General features: G+C 37.4%; 1 protein-coding gene across 2 annotated transcripts in view; it reads left to right on the forward strand.

Annotated features, from left to right (window-relative positions):
• Positions 1–19,946, forward strand: part of MDGA2 (MAM domain containing glycosylphosphatidylinositol anchor 2) — a 981,798-nt gene that overhangs the window by 916,776 nt on the left and 45,076 nt on the right. For both annotated transcript variants that reach the window (XM_079779348.1, XM_079779347.1), the window contains exons 12-14: positions 2,262–2,282; positions 13,594–13,749; positions 14,563–14,721. In XM_079779348.1, the coding sequence (XP_079635474.1) occupies positions 2,262–2,282; positions 13,594–13,749; positions 14,563–14,721 (336 nt within the window). The remainder of the gene's footprint in view (positions 1–2,261; positions 2,283–13,593; positions 13,750–14,562; positions 14,722–19,946) is intronic.

The raw sequence follows: 19,946 nt of genomic DNA on the forward strand, positions 1-19,946 counted from the left end.
TGTGTCTCTCACATCAATATTTCTCTCTGTGTGTCTCTCGCCCTCCCTTCCACTCTCTTTAAAAATCAGTGGAAAAATATACTCAGGTGAGAATTAACAAAAATAAAATTAAAACTGGAAAATAAATATTATGCTTAGTTTTAATTTTCTTTAATTATCTTTACATTCTCAAGTATACCTATTAAAATTGTAAACATTTCATTAAAATTACTAATTTAATATAGGTTGGAATAAAATATACTTTAACTGTATACTTGTATTTATATGAAATTAGACATCAAGTTCCATTGAAATAAGAAAATAAACTCATTTCATTATTTAGAATTTAGAATGGCAAATTTTCACAAGGGTACTTGTGTTATTTTTAGTGAGTTTTGTGACTAAAAATGTCATATGAGAAGACAATTAAAATTCAGTTTGGTCACTCAGACACAGAGTGGATTGGTGGTTTCCAGAGGGGGGAGGAGGTTGGAGGACAGAGTGAAGGGATTAAGAAGTAAAAATCGATAGTTACAAAATAGTCACAGGATGGAAAGTTCAGCATAGAGAATATAGTCAATAATATTGCAATAACTATGTATGGTGCCAGGTGGGTACTGGAAATATTGGGAAGAACACTTTTTAAAGTATATGATTGTATAACCACTATGCTGTACAACTGAAACTAATATAACATAATATTGAAAGTAAACTGTAATTAAAAAATAAAAATAAAATAGTCAGTCTGGTCAGATGTTACCTGTAGTTGTGAATTATTTCTTAGAATTAAATTATAATTCAGAGATGTTTACTCCTTTGAAAGATAGACAATATTATATCATTTTAATTATGAAATAATTTTTATTTTTACAAATTAACTTTCAATTAAAATACATTGATATGTTGCAAGAAAAACAATTATTTTTTTCTCCACTTCAATGGAATTAGTGAATGTACAGTCCCTTCACCATGTTACTTATTTCATCATTTTAAATGGGGAATATGGAATAATGAAAACAACTAAAGTAATTGGAATGGTCTGTCTTCTGGAAATGAACTCACTTTATTAAAATTGATCTCAATGTACTAATGTAACAATTACATATGAACATATTTTGTGCATGTGTATACATTTATTGACTTTTATACTTCACTAGTAAAGTCCCAAGTTTAACATAAGTGGTTAATATCTAACACTAGGAATTAACAGTAGAGTACATAAACTTTTGCAGGTTAGAATAACTGCCCATTGTAATCTTGAGAGACTACAATAATGCTTTCCTTCATACAGAATGGAACTTTCTTTCCAAGTGATAAATGATTACTCAATATATACAGATACCATTTGTCTTTTAGATTAGATATATTTTTGTTACTGTTTTAGTAAAATGTAAAGCGTTTAATAACTCTTCAACTAGAAAGCAATTGGAGCCTTGGTAGGTGTGGCTCAGTTGGTTGAGTGCATCAAAAGATTGCTGGTTCAATTACCTGTCAGGGCACATGCTTAGCCTCTGGGCTCCATCCAGGAGGGTGTGCAGGAGGCAGTCAATTGATGTTTCTCTCTCCCTCTCCTTCTCCCTTTCTCTGTCTAAAAAAGCAATAAAAATACATACTTTAAAAAAATCAATTGTTACTTTTTTGCAAACACAGTTTTTTTAAGATAAATATTTCTTTTGGTGCACAAAAATGCAAATGTGTTGCTTAACATTTGAAAACTACTTGTGTGTGTGCGTGCACCTGTGTGTGAATGTAATTAAACAAAGCAGCACTGAAGTGGCAATTTGTTTTAGGACGCATACATAATGTGATATGAAGATTGCTTTACTTTCATATATACCATTTTATTTTCACCAGAAGTAAATAGCAGCCAAAAAAACTAAGGTGTACTCTCTGTTGGATAATTGCTTTCATTATTAAAACATCTGGATTATATATTGTCCTACTGTCACCTTCAGTTTTGATTTCTGCATTTTGCTTAGAACTGCTTAAGATATAAAAGGTCAGAAACTCCATATTTTGGAAGATGACAAATTCCACATGCTATTAAACATTGATCTTTGGGTACTTTCAGGCTGTTATTGCTGAGCTCCAAAGTAGGGTCTATTCAATCCCCTTGAACAAAATGGATTGCAAATGTAATTCTCCATGTTCACAGTGGGGAAGATCATTAAGCTTTGGTAAAGAACTATGAGACACTGATTAGACTTTTATTGAGAAAAAAAAAGACTTTTATTGAAAAGTCTACTCAAGCCATGCTAACATTATTTTTTTCTTTTTTGTAGCTCCTGTTAATCCTCATTTGAGTAAGTATATTTTTACTTTAAAAATTACATTGTATTTTATACTTAAGAAAAATAGAAAATGCATAAACATACGAATACTATTTAGCAACTTTCTTATTTGGTTTAAAATAGACTGGCTAAGAATCAATAAAACCAGCATTAAATGTAAATTTTAAGTTCCAAGGATATGGGTATAAAGACAAATTATTTAATATTAATATTGATTTTAATAATTTTTTTCTAAATATGGAGTCATTTACTTCAACTTGCTTAATACTTGTTATTTGTGTAACTGTGGAATTAATTTTTTTTCTATTGTGGCATTACATATCATTTTTATTGCCATTATTTTTCTTTAATTTTCATTTTTTTATTTTTACATTCCACTCATAAAGACTATTGTTACTTAGAAAATTGGTATTTGAATGATTTAAACAAGATTTTTCATGGAGCCCTGGCTGATTGGCTCAGCTGGTTAGAGCGTCATCCCATCCTATACACCAAAACGTTGTGGGTTCAATTCCCAGTCAGAGCACATACCTAAGTTGCAGGTTTGATCCCCAGTCAGGCTGCTGACTGGAGGCAACTGATCAATGTTTCTCTCTCAAATCAATGTTTTTCTCTTTCTCAATCCCTCTCTCAAAAATCAATAAAAACATATCCCTTGGTGAGGATTGGGGGTAAAAAATAAAGATTTTTAATAGATCACTACTCTATATCCCAATCTTATCTGAAAAAAAGGTTATAAACTGGTCACCATTGTTTTAATAATACTTCACATTAAAATTAAGAATGGATTTTGTGTGTTGGAATATATTGTTCTTGGCTAATAAAAGAATGAAGAGCCCCTTTGCACTCTTACTCCCAGCCATCCAAAATTCTCCATTTTCTATACTTAGGGAAGAAAATGTCCAAGTCTTTTTTTCTCACTTTACTGTAGTTCCTTTTCGGCAATGGTCTTTCACTTCTTATACTAGTATAACAAAAACAAAACTATGGAATCTCTGTTCTTGCTATATTTTCTACTAAAGATCCTCTTTAACTCCATTTTTCCATATTCAAAGTTTAATATTGAATATTTTATAGACTTCTATTGTTTACATATTTCTTCCCTGTTATAAAAGTTTATTTAGTCATCACAAATGACCCCTTGAAGTGGGTACTATTATCAACACTTTGCTGTTCACTTTTATTATATGGGTTAGTACAAATGCATCTTGCTCCACTAAGTATTTCCTCTTTTTGATTTCCCATCATAATTTATCTTCATCTGTGTGATAAGATAATCCTCCAGTAAATTATAAAATATTTAAAAACTACATCTGTTTCTAATTTCTCCTTATATCTTACTATCTATGTGTCTATCAGAGCACCTGATATTTACCAGGTGTTCAAATGTTCATTTGTTAAGAGAACAAATGCATGACAGTTTCAGGATGAATTAATTGTTTAAATAAGAACCTCTCTGGCTTCTTCCCATGGTACTATTGCTAGTTAATTACTATATTGATTATAATTCCTTTCAAAGTAAGTTCTCTGACTGCACACTAAGTAGAAATGTTTAAAAAGAATTGTCATGGGAATATTAAAACTAGATACAGGATAAATTTTACAAGTATTTCAACTCAAGAAAAAATTTTTAAACAGCTTCTATCTACTAGCAATAGATTTATGTAAATGACTAGTAGATGGAGTGTTTGCTCACAGATTATCTCAATCTATAATAATAAAAGCCTAAGTGATCATCGCAACCAAACGGACAACCGAACAGACTGCGTGGGGCGACCAGGCCGGCAGGGGGGTTAGTGAGGGGAGACCAAACGACTGAGCAGCAGGCTGCGTGGGGTGACCAGGCCCACAGAGGTGCAGTTGGGGGTGACCAGGCTGCCGGGGGGGGGGGGGCAGTGAGGGTTGACCAAACCACTGAGGAGAAGGCTGCATGGGATGACCAGGCTGGCAGGGGGTTTAGTGAGGGGCAACCCAATGACTGAGCAGCATGCTGCATGGGGCAAACAGGCTGGCAGGGGGGTTAGTGAGGGGTGACCAAACGACCGAATAGCAGGCTGCGTGGGGTGACCAAGCCCATGGGGGGGGGCAGTTGGGGGTGACCAGGCCGGCAGAGGGGGCAGTAAGGGGCAATAAGGCCAGCGGGGGGGAGTTAGGTGGGACCAGGCCTGTAGGACATCTCCTGAGAGGTCCCAGATTGGAGAGGGTGCAGGCTGAGCTGAGGAGACCCCCCCTCCATGCACGAATTTTGTACACCGGGCCTCTTGTACAAGATAAGTATTACAGGGGGCCCAGTGCATGAAATTCGTGCATGGGGTCAGGGGGGGATTCCCTCAGGCCAGCCTGCACCCTCTCCAATCAGGGACCCCTTGGGGGAGATCAACCTCCAATTTAGGCCCAGCACCACAAAGTTTCATCACCCCTAAAATTTCCCTCTGCTCCTTTGTAGTTAAATCTCCTTGCACCAAGTTCCTAGCAAGCTTGTTTTCTGTTACTATAATTTTACTATAATACTTCAGTTAATTACAATATACTTATTGTTTATCCTCCACATTTAATTAAAACACACCTTCCAGTAATTATATTGTTAATGAAGTTGAAGAGAAAGTGAAAATTAAATAGTTCAGGAAAACATCTAAATGAGAAAAAATAAAGTTAAAAATACTAAGTACTTCTGTTTTGAATATGAGTTGTTTCTGAAAATCCTGCTAAATCTTATATTTTCTTAATAATTATTTTTAATGAATTCTTATAATATCATTTAGCAATATTTCTTTAAAAAATGATTATTGTCTTGATAATGAAATTTTGAAATATTTAGAATATATGTTGGCTAAATTATAAATTACTAGAGGCCCAGTGCACTACATTCATGCAATAGTGGGGGCCCTCAGCCTGGCCTGTGCCCTGTCGCAGTCTGGGACCCCTCGAGGGGTCCTGAGCACTGCTGCAGAGGCAGGAGAGGCTCCCGCCACCACTGCTGTGCTCGCCAGCTGTGAGCCCAGCTTCTGGCTGAGCAGCGCTCCCCCTGTGGGAGCACACTGACCACCAGGGGGCAGCTCCTGCATTGAGTGGCTGCCCCCTGGTGGTCAGTGCGCATCATAGTGACCAGTGGTTCTGCAGTTCGGTCAATTTGCATATTAGGGTTTTATTATATAGGATAGTATGCCTGAAACATCTTCTTAATAATAAAAATTAACTATACGGCAATAATGAATAAGTATTATGTTTAAATGATAATAAATGTGACATGAGGCTTTCTTTATTGGCAACAAATTATACTAATTCTAAATGTTCTTTTGTATTTTATCAACTTACATAATACTTAAGTGAATTTATCCAAAATATCCATTCCCAAAATATATAATTTCATAACATTTTGTCACAGTCTGATTCTTCATTAGACCTAAAAAAATTAATCTGTCAAATTTAAAAGACAAGGGCCTTCTATTTTTTGTAATTTTTTTATTGAAAATGTTAACTGAAAGGAAAGATGGTTAATGGTCAAGAGAACCATGTTCTACAGGTTCCAATATGCACCAGCAGTGCTCCTTTGCCCTCCTAACACACTGCTCATTTTGTCAGGAAGGGTGCCTTCAGACCAAACCTGAACTTTAGCCTGTGGCTCAACTGTGGCAACCAGAAAATATATGAAATCAAAGTGAAATGAGTTCTCGGGCCTCTCAAGTATGAAGTTGCAATTTTCTACTGTAAAGAGGTTTTTAATTTTTTTGAAATATGTATTTGGTTTGATTTAGGTTCTGCAGTCTGTAAAATTGTTGAAATTTAAAAATTTGAGGAAATTATCTTTTGAAAATTTTTGCTGTACATTAGAGGTTATGAGTACAAGATGATATGTATGTATGTGAAATATATGTGCATAATATAATAATATAAGTGTATATATAAATATATATGTAATATAAAAATGTATGTATAAATATATTTATACTAGGGGACCAATGCACAAAATTCATGCAAGGAGCTTGGCCCTCGCAGTCGCGGCAGCTTGCCTCAGCACCAGCTTTGTCTGGAAGGTCATCCGGAAGGATGTCTGGAAGCTCATTTGGCTGTCCGGTCTAATTAGCATATTACACTTTTATTATTATAGATAGTGTACTTGAAAATATGCCTATCTCTTGGAAACCATTTAAAACTAAAAAGAATAGTTACTTTAATTACCTATGATATCAGTCCAAAGTTAGTACTGATGAACAAATTTAATAAGATGGTATAATACAAAATTAACATGCAATAAACAGTGGCTTTCTATACACTAACAATGAACTATCTGAAAATGAAATTAAGAAAATCCCATTCAAATAACAAAAAGGAATAAAATACTTAGTAATAAACTTAGCCAAAGAAATCAAAAACTTGTTGAAGTAAATAAAAAAACAAAACTAAATGGAAAGACATCCTGTGTTCATGGAATGGAATAATTAATAGTGTTAAAATATTTATATTAAACAAAATTATCTATGGATTCAATTCAATTTCTATAAAAAATCAATGCTATTCATTATAGAAATAGTAAAACAAACCTAAAATACATATGGAGCCACAAGAGATCCTAAATAATCAATGCAATCGTGAACAACAAGAACAAAGTTGGAGGCATCACACATTCTGATTTTAATTACTCCTTTGATTTATATATTACAAAGCCATAGTAATCAAAGGAGTATGGTACTAGCATAAAAATTGGTATTTAGACCAATGGAACAAAATAGAGACCTCAGAAATAAATCCATAAATTTATGGTCAACTGATTTCCGATGAGGGTGCCAAGAACACACAATGGAGAAAGGATAGTCCCTTCAATTAACCATTGTGCACAGTTGGCAGCAATGTAATTTTAACAGCCATTAGAGAAAACAGTATGGAGATGCCTCCAGATATTAAAAACAAAAACAAACAAACAAAAAACATATGATCCAACAATCCCACTTCTTATTATAAGTACAAAGGAAATGAAATCTCAATCTTTAAGAGGCACCTGTTATTCCAAGTTTATTGCAGCAGTATTCAAAATAGCCAAGACATTAAACTATTTAAATATCCATGTAAAGATAAATGGATAAAGCAAATGCAATATATGCATACAAGAGAACACTATTCAACTTTAAAAAAAAAAGCCATTCTATCATTTGAAACTACATGGATAAACCCGGCTCCTTATGCTAAGTGAAATACAACAGACAGAGAAGGACAAATAATGCATGATATCACTTATGTGGAGTCTAAAATATTCAAAATCAGATTCAGGGAGCAGAATGGTTGTTGCCAAGAAGAGGGAAGGGGAATAGGAAGATATCGGTCAAGGGTTTATCTTTCAGTTATGCAAGATGAGTCAGCTCTGGAGTTAATGTTAATTACAGCATGGTGACTATAATTAACAATACTGTATTGTATAATTGAAATTTGACAATAGGGTACATCTTAAGCATTCTCACCACAAAGGAAAAAAAGAAGATTATGATAACTGCAATACTCTGATATGTGAAGTGATAGATATATTAATTCATTTAATTGTGGTCATTTCAAAATGTATATTCATATGCAAACATCAATTGTACACCTTAAATATATACAATTTTTATTTGTCAACTAGAGGCTCAGTGCACGAAAATTCGTGCACTCAGGGGGTCCCTCAGCCCAGCCTGCACCCTCTCACAATCCGGGACCCCTCGGGTAGGGTCCCTAGGCCTGGCCTGAGATCAGGGCCTATCAGGGCGTTCCTTCCCCGGTCTGCAGGCAGCTGGCCCCACCCCCGCCGCTGCCACTGCTTGCCATCTGTGCAGCGCTGTCCCCCCTTCCCCTGCCACCGGTGGCCTCCCTCTGCAGGTGACAGGCTGGGGTGCAATGGCTTGGCTGGCCTGGGCCTCCCGCTTTATTTGCTGGTGGGTGGGGCCAACCCTGCAAGGGGCCGTCTGCCTACCTGATCACCCCTAACCGCTTGCCTACCTACCTGATCTCCCCTAACCGCTTGCCTACCTACCTGATCACCCCTAACTGCTGGTCTGCCTACCTGATCACCCCTAATCACTCTTCCTGCCTGCCTGATTGCCCCTAACCATTTGCTTGGGGACGGGGCCAGCACTGGCTTCCAGTTGGTCAGCATCTGGTCGTTACTGGTCGTTACGACCCAGGGCTTTTATATATTAGGATTATACCTCAGTAAAGCTGAAAAATAAAATAAAAAAAGAGGGTAGATGAAAAAAAAGGGTCATTGGACTAGAGGACTATTGGGCATCAGGCTACTTATTGCTGAATGTTCATTCTTTTTTTCTTTAATTTCTTTATTGATTAAGGTATTGCATATGTGTTCTTATGCCCCCAATATCCCCTCAGCGCTCCCACTCATGCCCTCACCCCCCTGTTGTCTGTGTCCATTGGTTAGGCTTATATGCATGCATACAAGTCCTTTGGTTGATCTTTCCCCCATCATATTGAAAATGATTCAGGGAAGTAAAATTTTGGATACCATGAAATGGAGAATATTTTAAATATATTTATTTATATCCATGTAGTCCCTGAAAACCTTCCAAAATCATGTTGTAATTAGAAAACTAGTGAACAACTCAAGACAAAGTTTATCTTCAGTTCCACATTTTGTGAAAATTATGGACTTTATTTTTTGAAATATTTTAATATTTAATTACATTGACTTTTGATAAGATTTTATAGATGAGTGCATTTTCATTATCTATGAAGATATTTCTTATTCCAATAAGTATTTTTATGAATAGACTTTTTGCATACATCTATAATTACCTAATATAAATTGACAGGATAATCATAAAATTACGATGTTTCTATATAGTGTGGGGTTTGTTTGTTTTTTCATTTTACCTGCCAACTTTTCAAAAAATCTCTGTAGTAATAGGTCTTTCACTGTAAAATGTATATCTACAGAAGCAATGAACTATTGAGATTACTTATATATTTTTGTTCAATGTAAATTATTATTTTTTATGTTTCCCTCAAATTTATTGTAAACAACTTAGATCTTATGTAAAATACTAGTAACCTTAATTATGAAAGTTTAGGCATATATGAAATTATAGGCAAGTATTAAATTGTCATAAGCTGTGTTGTTGCTTAATCTTGCTATGAGAGACTTAAATACTCCTTTTTTTGTTTGTTTTTAAAGGCAAGCATATTTTTAAACAAGGATAAATAAATTACACAAAATATATGTTTACATGATTCCATAAAAAATCATTACACACAATCTTTAATAATACCCAAAAAGAAAGTTTTGACAGAAGATCTATAAGCTGAAACCTTCAATCTTTAACTTTGTTTTAGGATATTTTGTTTGTGTATATAATATGTAATTAAGAAAATGAAAACATTTAAAATTAAACATTTTCCTTATTATGACTTCAAAATAGCAACTAAAGAATTTCATATTTTACCTAAAAGATATCTACCCATGAATATAACTAAGTTCTGTCATCAACATTAGATTTTCAGCTGATAGCACCAGGTAGTCATGTCTTGTTTAGTATAAGATTCGTGGCACAAATATTTTAGTAAATATTTTGTGTGGAATATTGTTTATACAGAAATGTGCTGAGTTTGAATCACTGACATGCTTATACTCCCTGCAAATCTTCTTAATCAGAATATCCTATCTAATAAAGAGGGAATATGCTAATTGACTGCCCCGCCCTCACAGTCCCCTCAGCCCCGTCGGGGCAGCTCCACACGCCTGCCTCTGGAGTCCCCCAGCCACCCAGGGCTGGCCTAAGGCACAGGCAAGCCTCAGATAGCAGTTGTCCAACCGCCCAGTGCCGCCGGAGGCTCAGGTAACCAGGGCTGGCCAAGGCTTGGGGTGCCACAGTGGCAGCAGCAGAGGTGTGATGGGGCGTCACCTTCCCCTGATCGCCAAGTCACCTCCTGCCCCTGAGGGCTCATGGACTGTGAGGGGGGTAGGCCGGGCTAAGGGACCCCCCCTCCAGTACATGAATTTTCATGCCCCGGGCCTCTAGTACAATATAATTAAACACAAAGAGATTCAGTGATTCTTGAATCTGAAAATAAAACAAAACAAAGAATATTCCTTAAATTTAAAGAGAAACCCCTCAGTTTTACTTTTATTTGTAAATGTCAATTGTGTCCTCATTTTATTATGATAAGAACAGTTAACATGATATCTACCTTCTTCACAAAATTTTATGTGTACAATGCAGCACTGTTAGCTACAGGCACAATGTTGTACAGCAGATCTCCAGAACTTACCTTGCATAACTGAAAGTTACTACCCTTTGTCCAACATCTCTCCATTTCCATCTCCTCTGACCCCTGACAACCTTCATTCTATTCTTTGCTTCTATGTATTTGACTTTTATTAGATTCTACATATATGTGATATTATGCTTTTTTTTTTCTTTCTGTGTCTGGCTTTTTCACCTAGTGTAATGTCCTCCAGTTTCATCCATTTTACTGCAAATGGTGGGATAGACTTGTTTGTTTAGGCTTAAAAATATCCCATGGAATATGTCTGCCACAATTTTTATCTTTTCATTTATCAACGGACACTTAGGCTGTTTTCTATAACTTGGTTACTGTGAATAATACTGCAATGAACATGGAGTGCATATCTCTTTGAGGTACTGATTTAATTTCCTTTGGGTGTAGACTCATAAGACAGATTATTGGATATATGGTAGTTCTATATTTAGTTTTTTTGAGGAATCTCCATATTATTTTCCATGATGCATCAATTTACTTTGCCACCAATGGTGTGCAAATACCATACTCTTTTGATTACTATAATATATTTTAAAATGCCTCCAGTTTTATTCTTGCTCATAATTGTATTGGAAACTTGGGATCTCATGTGTGATTTCACATGAAGTTTAGAAAAATTTTTTTTGTATTTCTATATAAAAAGATGCTATTGCTATTTTTGTAAGGACTACATTGTATCTATAGATCACTTTGGGTACTATGAATATTTTAATAATATTAATTTTTCTTAAACCCCTTACAGATAGTTCATTGTTAATATAAAGAAACGTAAAGATTGATTCAGGGGCATGATCCCAACTGCAAAGGTCCCACTCCCAACAATATCTGATAAGTCTACCCAATAGTAGAGAGGAGGGAACAAAACCAACAGGAATCTTCTGTTCTTTAGATGTTTATATCTCTACTAGAAGCCCGGTGCATGAAATTCGTGCACGGCGGGGGGTTGGTCCTCAGCCCAGCCTGTACCCTCTCCAATCTGGGACTCCTGGAGGGATGTCCGACTGCCCGTTTAGGCCCGATCCCACCAGGATCAGACCTAAACGGGCAGTCAGACATCCCTCTCACAATCCAGGACTGCTGGCTCCCAACTGCTTGCCTGCCTGCTTTCCTGATTGCCCCTAACTGCTTCTGCCTGCCAGCCTGATCACCCCCTAACCACTCCGCTGCCAGCCTGCTCCCCTGCCAGCCTGTTTTCCCCCCACTTCCCTCCTCTGCCAGCCTGGTCACCCCTAACTGCCCTCTCCTGCAGGGTTGATCACCTCCAACTGCCCTCCCTTGCAAGCCTGGTCCCTCTCAACTGCCCTCCCTTGTAGGCCGGGTGCCTCCCAACTGCCCTCTCCTGCTGTCCATCTTGTGGCAGCCATCTTGTGTCCACATGGGGGCAGGATCTTTGACCACATGGGGGCAGCTATATTGTGTGTTGCTGTGATGGTCAATCTGCATATTACTCTTTTATTAGATAGGATAGAGGCCTGGTGCATGGGTGGGGCCAGCTGGTTTGCCCTGATGGGTGTCACAGATAAGGGTGGGGTTCCCTTGGGGCGTGGGGCGGACTGAGCGAGGGGCCTGTGGTGGTTTGCAGGCCAGCCACGCCCCCTGGCAACCCAAGCGGAGGCCCTGGTATCTGGAATTTATTTTCCTTCTACAATTGAAACTTTGTAGCCTGGAGCGGAGCCAAGCCTGCTGCTCCTTCCGGGGCGGCAGCCATTTCTGTGTCAGTTAATTCACCTTCTACAATTGAAACTTTGTAGCATTAAACGGGTGAGCCCGGCCAGGGTGTGCGGAAAGCTTTGCTTCCCCTGTTGCCGCCAGCAACCCTGGCCTGCTCTCTCAAGCTCCATTCTGCCACCATTTGTTTGAATTTGTTTACCTTCTATAATTGAAACTTTGTAGCTTGAGTGGAGGCTTAGGCCTGCAACGGCTATGGAAAGCTTGGCTTGCTCTGTTACCTGGGAAACCTTGCTCTCTGTGGCTGTAGCCATCTTGGATGGGGTTAATTTGCATACTCGCCCTGATTGGCTGGTGGGCGTGGCTTGGCTGGTGGGCGTGGCTTATGTAGGGGAGTGATGGTTAATTTGTGTATTACCATTTTATTAGAGAGGATGACTTCCAAGGAATCTGTATTGTTTTGACTTTATTTTTTCTAGTTGAACTAGGCCAAGGTTTCCTTTCTGTGAGCTTCACAAATTAGTTATTGTGATTTCATAGAGTTGTATTGAGTTTGAATGAAATAATATAAATTGCATTAATTGTTTATAAATTAAGGACAATTTTAATTCTGTGTCTAGTGGACATTATCATCTTCTTTATTTACTTCTATATATCAAACAGGGTACATCTCAGTAAGAAAACCTTGTCATACCTAGAATTGTTACTACTACCCTCATTTCAGGGCAGTTGAAGAAAGCTCTCTCTGAACTTGGGTCTAAAGTCAGCGTGCAGTAGGCATTCAAAATATCTCAGTCCTTCCACTGGCCTTCATAAAGTCTTTTCATTACCTCATTTCTAGTGAATTTCAAGCATCTGGCAAACCCATATTCATATAAAGTATGAAACATGACTACCATTTAAAAGTATTTGTCGTTAGCTTCCCATAAGTAAACTTCCATTTGTGCAAATGGGTAAACATGAAAGCATCTCCAGATACAGTGTTATAACCTCAATGTACACAGCTTTAATATGCTTCCAGGTAAGTTTAAAAGATTATTTTCTAATTGACAGTTTAGCCTGAATTGTTTCTATACTGAAAAATGAAAGTTGGGAAAATTCTTTAGCAATAAATCAAGGGTGAATTATAGTCTTTTAGTTATCTGAATATTTCAGAAGAAAATGGTTTGGGTTTAAATTATTAAACAAGAGACTGATTTATATATCATTTTTATTTTTCATTAAAATAAAATCATTTTATGTCTAGTTGTAATCTTGTACACAATTATGTCTCTTATGGCTCTGATTTCATTACTGCAATTTTGCATTTTTTATTGCTGTATAATGATTTAAATTTCTCCTATAAGAATATTGCAATTAATTAATAATACTCACTTTAATTAAAATTTGTTAACAGGAGAATTTCATTGTGGATTTGAAGATGGTAACATTTGTTTGTTCACACAAGATGATACAGATAATTTTGACTGGACAAAGCAAAGTACTGCAACAAGAAATACAAAATATACTCCAAATACAGGACCTAATGCTGATCGTAGTGGCTCCAAAGAAGGTATGAGGGGATGAAATGTGTTAATAACAAACATACCCCAACCTTGGGATGGTAGAAATGTCATTAATATGAAAGGCAAGAGAACACTTAGCTATAGATTAAAAGATTGTGGAATAAAATATTAAAAATTTTTGCACAATAATTCAGATATTTCAAAGGTTTGTAGACATTAATTTTCTCTCAGAATTCAGACACATATAGTTGACAGACTAGGATTATTATTTTGAAATTAAGTGCTTGCTCCGTGGTGGCAGCCATTTGTGTTGGAGTTTATTCACCTTCTATAATTGAAACTGTGTAGCCTGGAGTGGAGGCCTAGGCCGGCCAGGGCAGGTTGAAAGCTTGGCTTCCTCAGTCACCAGGGGCAACCCTAGCCTGCTCTCTCCAGCTCCATGGCTGCTGCCATTTTTCTTGGGATTTATCTTCTATAATTGAAACTTGTATCCTTGAGTGGAGGCCTGGGCCCACCAGGGTGTGTGTAAAGCTTGGCTTCCTCTATTGCTGGGGAAACCCAAGCCTCCTTCCTGCTCTCTGTGGCGGCAGCCATCTTGGTTGGGGTTAATTTGCATACTCACACTGATTGGCTGGTGGACGTGGCTGGTGGGCGTGGCTGGTGTAGCAGAGTGATGGTTAATTTGCATATTACTCTTTTATTAGGTAGGATAATATCATACATTTACATATTTCATAAATGAGATGCCAACCCTTTTATCAATCTATACTTGTATAAAAACTCTAAAACTTATCAACAATTTCAAATTTCATGTTACCTAATAACAATATCTTTAAACATTTTCTTTCGTCTTTTTAAAGGTTTTTATATGTACATTGAGACATCGCGACCAAGATTGGAAGGCGAAAAGGCTCGACTTCTCAGCCCTGTCTTCAGCATAGCTCCCAAAAACCCTTATGGACCCACAAACACTGCGTATTGTTTCAGCTTCTTTTATCACATGTATGGACAACATATAGGTGAGGTGGCATGAATTACTATGTTTCTTCTTCTAAAGTATATCATCACTAAGAAGAAAAATGTTTATAAACACACAGCATTAAATCAATTTTAGTAAAAAAAATACCATCATTGACTTTTATATAACTTACTTATAAATTGCAAAATAAGATGCTAAAAATGTTCCCCCATCATGTCCTAATTTCCCAAATTTAGATTAGATTTGAAATTTTGGACCATTGCCTACCTTTTCTGGGATCCTAATTGAAACAGACCATCAATGGATTAAATTCTTTATGAGATCTTCTTGTGGAATTTAATACCAGTACAATTTAGACTGCTTCTTTTTTTAAAAAAAAATTGCTTGAATTATCACTAAATGTAATTAATGATTGTGAAAAAGAAGTATTATCATATTTGGAAGACAGTACTTTTACCACCATCTACGCATCCAGAATATTACTGTGAATTTTTTCTTGTTTATAAAGTATACCTAACACACATAGTGGGAGTTAAGAATATCCTCAGTCCTGAAGAACATACAAAGATGAAGATACACACTCTGCTCTTAGAGACCCTGCACAGTCATGGAGTATAACATGAGTAAATACACAACTGTGCTAGATAGAAACCACAGAAACTTGAGAAAGAACCTACAAATTCATAGAGGGGAACTGAGCAAGTTATACAAGCCTATAATAATTTATGTGAAATCTTAAAATAAAATAAAAAACCTTGAAAGGTTTTAATGTAATTATTTGGCAGTGCATGCTAGCCTACTACTCTACAGGTGTTAGAATATAATGTGGACTGATATGTGCCTGTTTATATAGTCTTTATTTATCCTAATGAGTGTGAACATTTGTACACTTTGCAGCAAAAATATTGCTGTGTGATTACAGATTCCATTCCAGATTCTTCCTGGAGATGTCATGTAATATATACAAGATATGCACACTTAATAAGGAAAATTCTCAATGGTGAACTATATCAAGTCCCATAGAGCTTGGACAAGGGAGTGGGGATCTGCATCTAGTTAAAGAATAAGTCAATGCTTTTGAACAAAGGAAAACATTTATCTACAAAGAATGGGTACATATTCAAAAGACAGAGATAAGCACAAGGAGGATTAAGGCACTGGAAACCTGGGTGTGAAGTGTGAGAAGTTAGGATAGCATGGCATTGTATCAATGTAAATTAATAAAACTAATAATAAATATGTATATTTTATAAAATAATGCACATGATGTACACCATCTACTGTACTAAATGAAATAATCCTCTTAATCATTTTATAAAAATTAGCATCCCTGCCCATCTTTTACAGTGGAGAAAACTGAACCTCAGAGAGTTTGTATGAATTGCAAACAACAGGGATTCAAACTCACAGCCAGCACTATAAACCAGTATTCTTCAGAGTGGAGCACCAGGTGGCAACCTGGAAGGGAAGCTCTTGTGCAGTAAACAGTCCCCTCCACGTGAAGTCAGGGACCTGGGCTGGGAGTTGCCCGTAGCACTCAGTCACCGTAAGAATTTACAGCAGTTGTTTAACCCTTTGCACTCGCTTGCTTTTTTCTCGATTCCTTTATTCTACTCGGGATTTAATTTTTTAAATACCCCATATTTTACAAAGCGCGGCAGTAGAATAAAAAACTGGAGTTTCTTTTCATACAAACTTATTTATTTGGATTTTTTTATATTTCAAATTATTGATACATTCAATACAATTTGACATACGAGCTGCTACCGATGCTAACCGTGTTGAGTCATACTCGACATCCGAGTGCAAAAGGTTAATATGTCTGAATCTTAGTCTCCTTATTTGTAAAAAAGGAATACTAATTCCTATTTCAGAAATTTTTTGTTCAAATTAAATAGACAACATATATAAAACCATCTATCACATAGTAGAAAATCTTACGTTACTTTGAATCTCAAATAGCAACAATAACAACAATAATAAAGTAATAGCTCATTTTTATCAAGTGCTTATCATGGAGTAAGACATGAGTCCTAACATGTCATGAAGTATTTCTCTTAATTTTTGCAATAAACATTGTACTCATTAAAATCACTACTGTGTTTTTTTTAATAAGAAAACTGAAGCACAGATAACTTTAAGTACCATACCAATCAAACTTATAGCTGATAAGTATGGAAGCCATAAAACCAGTCTAAGAAGCTGGACACAGAGCCTGCCTGCTTCCGTTCTGCAGGAGACTTATTGGAGTGTCATGGAAGCATAGTTGATTTAGTGGTCAGGGGAGATATTACAGGTTTTGTGCAGACAATAAGCATGATGAGATCTTTGATTTGGGAAAATAAATCTTATATGAATGGTAAAATCATTGCTAGACAGAAGATGAGCTGGAAAAGCAGTTAGAAAGCCATGAGAGTAGTCATGCATTCACTCCAGCCTAAACTTTGAGAGGAAATTAATCCATATACAATTGCTAAGCCATTTTATTTATTTTGAGATTTCTATCTTATTACAAAAGTAGGGTTGGCTTAGCTCTAGTTTTTCCCTTTACTTGATCATATATATTTAACTTACTCTCTATTATGAATATACTAGAGGCTGAAATTCGTGTATGGGAAGGGGGGGTGTTCCTCAGCTCAGCCTGCACCCTCTCCAATCTGGGACCCCTTGAGGGATGTCCGACTGCCCGATTAGGCCCGATCCCAACGGGCAGTCAGACATCCCTTTCACAATCTAGGACTCCAGGACTGCTGGCTCCCAACTGCTAGCCTGACTACCTTCCTGATTGACCCTAACTGCTTCTGCCTGCCAGCCTGATCACCCCCTAACCACTCCACTGCCAGCCTGATTGATGCCTAACTGCTACCCTGCCAGCCTGTTTGCCCCTAACTGCCCTACCCTACAGGCCTGGTCACCCCTAACTGACCTCCCCTGCAGGCCTGGTCCCCCCCCAACTGCTCTCCCCTGCAGGCCTGGTTGCCCCCAACTTCCCTCCTTTCCTGGCCTGGTCACCCCTAACTGCCCTCCCCTGCAGGCCTGGTCCCTCCCAACTGCCCTCCCCTGTTGGCCATCTTGCGGCAGCCATCTTATGTCCACATGGGGGCAGCCATCTTTGACCACATGGGGGCAGCCATCTTGTGTGTTTGAGTGATGGTCAATTTGCATATTACTCTTTTATTAGATAGGATAGAGGCCTGGTATCTGGGATTTATTTATCTTCTATAATTGAAACTTTGTAGCCTTGAGCGGAGGCCAAGGCAGGCCAGGGCTGCGGGAGCTTGGCTTCCTCCATCACCAGGGGCAACTCAAGCCTCCTGCTCTCTCCAGCTCCGTGGCTGCAGCCATTTTTGTTGGGATTTATTTATCTTCTATAATTGAAACTTTGTAGCCTTGAGTGGAGGCCTGGGCCAGCCAGAGTGTGCGGAAAGCTTGGCTTCCTCCATTGCCGGGGAAACCCAAGCCTCCTGCTCGCTCCTTGGCTACAGCCATCTTGGTTGGGTTAATTTGCATACTCACTCCTGATTGGCTGGTGGGCGTGGCTTGTGGGTGTAGCAGAGGTATGGTCAATTTGCATATTACTCTTTTATTAGATAGGATTTCATGGCCTTTTTATCTTCCAATTTACCTTAAAATATGCATATTTTCAATTGCTTTTAAATAAATAATTCAAAGATCAATATTTTGAAATACTTAAATGAGAAAATATGTATTTACCTTATTTATGAGCTGATATACTCTCAAAATTTCTGCATATTTATGCTGAATCCCAAGATAATTTTAATATACTTTTAATTTAACAATTGTTTTCCTTATCCTCTTTATTGTCAATGGATGTTCAGTTGACTTCTGCTAGCTTTATTTTGGTTGTTTCAGGAAGAAGGCAGTTGTGCATTACTCCCTTGCTCTCATACATTTGCCACTTTGTTACCTATGGCATTTCTGTGCTGTATCAGGTGGTTGGAAGTTGCAGGTGTCGGATCACTTGGGTCCCTCTCAGCAGGACACAGTCATTCTCCTTACTGAAATCTAGACAAATGTGTTTGTCTTATATATTGACTAATCAATTAGGACTAGATGAGGGAGATGCTGCCTGCAGTTGAAACCTTCTCTCTTTGCAAATACTGTGTTGCAAATACATATGATAGGAAGGTGAAATCATTATGCAGTATTTAGAGGTTGTATGTCACATTGTTATAATTTATTGTTAAATATTTTATCAACATTGATTGAAGAAAAAATAAATGAAAAAAAAATGTGTTATCCTTAAACTAATGTTGATATATATGATATATGATATAATAGCTGGCTTTTGACAATAATATAAGATTATTTCAGCAATCCTGTAGGCATTTTGTTTCTTGATCAGTCAGTTGAATTTCTAATGTTCTTGCAAAGAAATTGAACCTCATTTAGGCCACAGGATATGACAAAAGCTTATTAAAACTCAGTAAAATATGTACTTCATTTATTTCTAAAAAGAATAATGTGAAATATAAGCATTATATTATACCAAAAAATTAAAAATAAAGATACAGGAGAGGAGAAAATGGCTGCAGAATTTTCAACGTGTTCTGAGCCTTCACCCGGAACAGAAAGAAAGAACAGCTGAGGGACGCACTGGTAGTGTTTTTTCTCAAGCTAAGAGACAGCTGAACTCCAGGAGAAGGTGGGGCACTGCTGGACGGGGTTCCCCTGACCTGGCAGCCCCCACTGCAGCTGCGGCTGGGTCCCTTCCTAGAGCTATGGGCTTGAACGGGAAACCTTGCCATTTTGCAAGGGAAAGTGGATCTTGTTGGAGACCTGAAAATCAACAACTGCGGCAACCACAGAACAGCTATGAGCCCCAGAACACCAGTCCCAGATGGTGCGAACGCTTAGTCTCAAAGGAGCTCTTCACTCCACCACGGAAAAGAGAAAGAGAACTACATAACCAGACATCCGGAGAAGAGAGACCATGGGGAGACAAAGAAACAGCCCGCATATGAAAGAAAAGCAGGCATCACCAGAAAAGGAAGTAAATGATTTAGAGGCCAGCAACCTATCAGAGAAAGAATTCAGAGAAATGGTCATAAGATGGCTGAAAAGAATGGAAGACAAATTCGACAATATGAGTAAGAACCAAGAGGAAATGAAGAAGAACCAAGAAGAAATGAAAAGTGGCATCGCTGCTGTAAAGAACTCAATAGAAAGCATCAAGGGTAGACTAGAAGAAGCAGAGGACCACATCAGTGAGCTAGAAGACAAGATGGGGAAAAATACCCAAGT

Source organism: Cnephaeus nilssonii (assembly GCF_951640355.1).
Source record: "Cnephaeus nilssonii genome assembly, chromosome: 1".
Lineage (NCBI taxonomy): Eukaryota > Metazoa > Chordata > Mammalia > Chiroptera > Vespertilionidae > Cnephaeus > Cnephaeus nilssonii.